The sequence below is a fragment of the Babylonia areolata genome, chromosome 18 (assembly GCF_041734735.1).
Source record: "Babylonia areolata isolate BAREFJ2019XMU chromosome 18, ASM4173473v1, whole genome shotgun sequence".
NCBI classification, from domain to species: Eukaryota; Metazoa; Mollusca; class Gastropoda; order Neogastropoda; family Buccinidae; genus Babylonia; species Babylonia areolata.
Window position 1 is genome coordinate 52,404,425 of NC_134893.1, and position 4,122 is coordinate 52,408,546.

At 47.4% G+C, this 4,122-nt stretch overlaps 1 protein-coding gene across 4 annotated transcripts in view; it reads left to right on the forward strand.

Moving 5' to 3' along the window:
• Nucleotides 1-3,768, forward strand: part of LOC143292053 (UDP-glucuronosyltransferase 2A3-like) — an 87,304-nt gene extending 83,536 nt beyond the window's left edge. For all 4 annotated transcript variants that reach the window (XM_076602228.1, XM_076602226.1, XM_076602229.1 and 1 more), the window contains exons 3-5: nt 1-579; nt 1,088-1,361; nt 2,541-3,768. The exon at nt 1-579 is cut by the window's left edge and continues 184 nt beyond it. In XM_076602228.1, the coding sequence (XP_076458343.1) occupies nt 1-579; nt 1,088-1,361; nt 2,541-3,014 (1,327 nt within the window). In that variant the 3' untranslated portion in view covers nt 3,015-3,768. The remainder of the gene's footprint in view (nt 580-1,087; nt 1,362-2,540) is intronic.
• Nucleotides 3,769-4,122: the final 354 nt, after the last annotated feature.

The window sequence follows — 4,122 nt, forward strand, 5'->3', positions numbered from 1 at the left end:
CATCCGAGACCTCAAGCCTGACCTGGTGGTCATCGACAACCTGCCGCAGGTCAAGATGCTGGCCGTGCTGCCGTACAGGATCGGGGTGCCCTTCGCTTACGTGGGGTCGGTCTACCTGCCGCTGGACCAGCGCATTCCTTTCTCCCCGGCCGTCCTGCCTCTGCCAATCATGAAGGTGACGGACCACATGACCTTCTTCCAGCGCGTGCTGACCACGCTCATCGCCATCGGCTGGAGCTTGATGGACCCCTTCATCTACACGGACGCCGTAGCGCGCTACGCTCCGGAGAAGCCCTACATCTCCGCCGACATGCTGATCGCCCGCGCCGAGATCTGGCTGGTGGAGATGGACCACATCTTGGACTACCCCCGCCCCACCCTGCCCAACGTCAAGCTGATCGGCGGCACGGCCACGGGGCCCTCCAAGCCCGTCACGGGCAAGCTGGGTCAGTTCCTCGACGGGGCCGAGAACGGGGTGATCCTGGTGTCCTTCGGCAGCTACGTGCTGAACGTGCCCAAGGAGATCAGCGACAAGCTGTGGGAGGTGTACAGCCAGCTGCCCTACAAGGTCATCTTCAGGTCAGTTTGGGAGGAGGGGAGTGAGGGTGGGTGGGTTGGTTGATGGGGAAGGGGCAGGGTGGGAGGGGCGGGGGGATTGGGTTGTGTGTGTGTATGTGTGTGTAGAAGAAGAAGAAGAGAGAGAGAGAGTCTGTCTGTGTGTGTGTGTGTGTGTGTGTGTGTGTGTGTGTGTGTGTGTGTGTGTGTGTGTAGAAGAAGAAGAAGAAAGAGAGAGTCTGTGTATGTGTGTGTGTGTGTGTGTGTGTGTGTGTGTGTGTGTGTGAATATACTCGCATGTCTGTATTTATGCACTCAAGCTTGTGTATGCGCGTGCCTGTGTATGTATGTATGTGTGTGTGTGCGTGTGTGCGCGCGCGCGCGTACGCGTGCTTGTGTGTTCGTGTGTGTTCTCGTTTTCAACACTTTGGCTTTATAATTTTTACATCACTAAATCACAAGCTGACACATAATTGTGTTTTCTTCCCCCCCCCCTTCCCCACCTCCACAACCCATCAAACCGGGTTAACAGATCCAACCTGACCTCCCCCAACCCGGACAAGATCTACGTGTCCCCGTGGATACCCCAGAACGACATCCTGGGCCACCCCAAGGTCAAGGCTTTCGTCAGCCACTGCGGCAAGAACGGGCAGTACGAGGCCCTTTACCACGCTGTCCCTGTGGTGGCCGTACCCATCTTCGGTGACCAGCCCTACAACGCTGAGCGAATGCGTGTCAAGGGCTTCGCAGAGGTCCTCGACCTCCGCACGTCCACGGCTGACGAGATGGTGTCCACCATTATGAAGGTATGCGTGCGTTTAGGTTTTGTATGCGTTTGGTTTGGTTTGGTTTGGTTGGGGTCTCTGTGTGTGTGTGTGTGTGTGTGTGTGTGTGTGTGTGTGTGTGTGTGTGTGTGTGTGTGTGTGTGGAGTGGAAGGATGCTGTACTGGGCGGCGGGGAGGGTGGGGGGTGGGAGTTTGTGTGGGGCTTGGGTTGGGGAGAGTTGCGTTTGTGTATATGTCGGTGGGTGGGTGAGTGAGTGTGGGTGCGGTAAAGTCAAAATTATCTTATTGATGATAAATGAATAAGCTTATACAGCTTTTTTTTTTTTTTTACATCCTCTGTGTGTGTGTGTGTGTGTGTGTGTGTGTGTGTGTGTGTGTGTGTGTGCGCGCATGTGTGTGTGTGAGAGAGAGAGAGAGAGAGGTCAAGTCAAGTCAAAATGATCTTTATCGATGGTAAAAGAATAAGCTTATACAGCTTTTTTACATCCTCTGTGTGTATGTGTTTTGAGGGGGGCGGAGGTGGGCGAGGAGTTTTGTTGGTGTTGTATGTTTGCGGGAGGCGTTTGGTTAGCCTATACGTTGAAGGAGGATTGGTTTTTGTACTTCGGTGAAATGATTTCCAAGTGTTTTTTGTTTGTTTGTTTTGTTTTGTTTTGTTTTTATTGCTGTTGTTGTTGTTTTTGCTTTGTTTTATTTGTCAATGCTGGCTTTTACTAATTTTCGTTGCCTTCATTCTTTAGTGAATCTGTCTGATGAGTTAAGTTTTAATTATACTCAATGAATGTTTGTAAAGCTATACATTCCTTTGTTTTGTGTGTGTGTGTGTGTGTGAATTGTGTTATTTCGTTGATATATTTTCTTTTGCTTCTTTTTATGTAAATCTTTAATTGATATCTGTTGCTTCGTCATTCTGAATGCCGTTACATTAATCAATGCAATTGATGACAATGAAATTTTAAAAAATAATAATAATATATATATATATCCAGCTTAGGTATATATATATATATATATCAGTGAGTACAAACTGAGGGAGATAGGTTGGTAAGAAGGTGTTTAATATTCTTACATGATTATACATGTTAAAACAGCTGCATGTTTTAGCGCAGTGTTGTTACTTTTCAGTCTAATATCATCATCTTAGATGAACAGACTATAAATAAATAAACGAACGATGGATGACCTGACTCTTGTTCCCAGGTGGCCGGAGACCCCAAGTACAAGGCGGCCATCTCGGCAGCCTCCCGCCTCTTCCGCCAGGAGTACCACGTGCCCATGGACGAGGCTGCCTTCTGGCTGGACCACGTGATGGAGTACGGAGGTGCCTACATGCGGTCGTCAGGCCACGAGATGCCGCTGTACCAGTTCATGCTGATCGACGTCATCGCCTTTCTGGTGGCTTGCTTCCTGACGAGCGTGGCGGTGATTGTGGCCACGATCTACCTCTTCTTCCGCTTCCTGTGCACCCGCCAGCGTCAGGACATGGTACTGCTCTTCGTCATGGACGACCAGACGCTGTTCGAGAGCAAGAAGAAGGCGCACCGGGTGTGTCGGCGGGCGATCCGTGCCGGCAAGAAGTCCTTCCTCGCCTTCTCCAAGCTCCTTATGCTCCACCGCTGTAGTCAAGAAGAGGGGAAGAGAAGATCTTATACTAGAAAACTGGAGTGTGCTTGAGTTGTGTCTGAGAGCTTTAGTTCTTTGTTGTTCTTTTTTTTTGTCTTTCATGTTTGTGTGCACACCTTGTGAAACGGTATAATCTAATGCCTGTTACTCCGGGTCCAGCTTTTGGAAAGTATTGAGAGAGGGTTGTTTTTTGGTTTTGTTTTTTTTAAGTGAGCTCGTCTGATGCTAATGTAATACCTCAACTCTTTAAGTTAATTTGAAAAGTTGAGCCTCCATTTCCTTTACAAGAGCGAGCCGGAACATGCGAGAAAAAGTGTGCTGACACACCCACATAATCATCTTTCACGAGAGAAAGTCAGAATGTGAGTGAAAGTCTGATGCCAGAACAAACGTGAATATTCTCGATGAGAGGAGTCCGAATGTTCTTCAAACTGACAGAACAACAAATCATTGAGCGTGCCTGCAAACACACTGGCAACCAGATTGCATTTTGTGTGTGAATTAAGAAACAGCGTTTTGAAGAGAAATGATAAAGCGCCAAATGTAACTATCATCTCCAGAACAGCTTAGGTAGAAAATCACAATCGTTGTCTGTCATTTGGCAGAAAGTACAGACAAAAAATATTGCAGGCTTTGTCAGGAGATGCTGGCATGATGTAAACAAAGGAGGGATTGGTTTTCTCAATGACAGAACCTGTAGCTGTTTCTAGCAAATGATCGCACAGCCGAAAGAATGCAACATCATGTTACCACGCTCACTGTCTGTAGGTCGGCGGTGAAAGCAGACCCCCCCCCCCCCCCCCCCCCCCCCCCCCCCCCCCCCGACATGTGAAACAGCAACAACAAAACAGCTTGTTCCACATGTCGCAATTGTCTAGTCTGTCTGTCAGTGTGTTTGCAGTACTAAGTGCGATGAGCTCAAGAGAAATACTACTGCCACTGAAATTCGTTTCAGCGGAATGGTAGATTCCTTTTTTTTTTTCTTTTTTTTCCTTTTTTTTTTAACTAACAATAACCTTCAAGAACGCGTCTTTTTTTTTTAATTAGAATTTTTTTAATTGATATTTGATATATTTATTTAGCTATTGATAGCCTTCAGGAACACGTCATTTTTTTTTTATTTATTACTTTATTATTATCTAATCTATCTCGCTAGCTA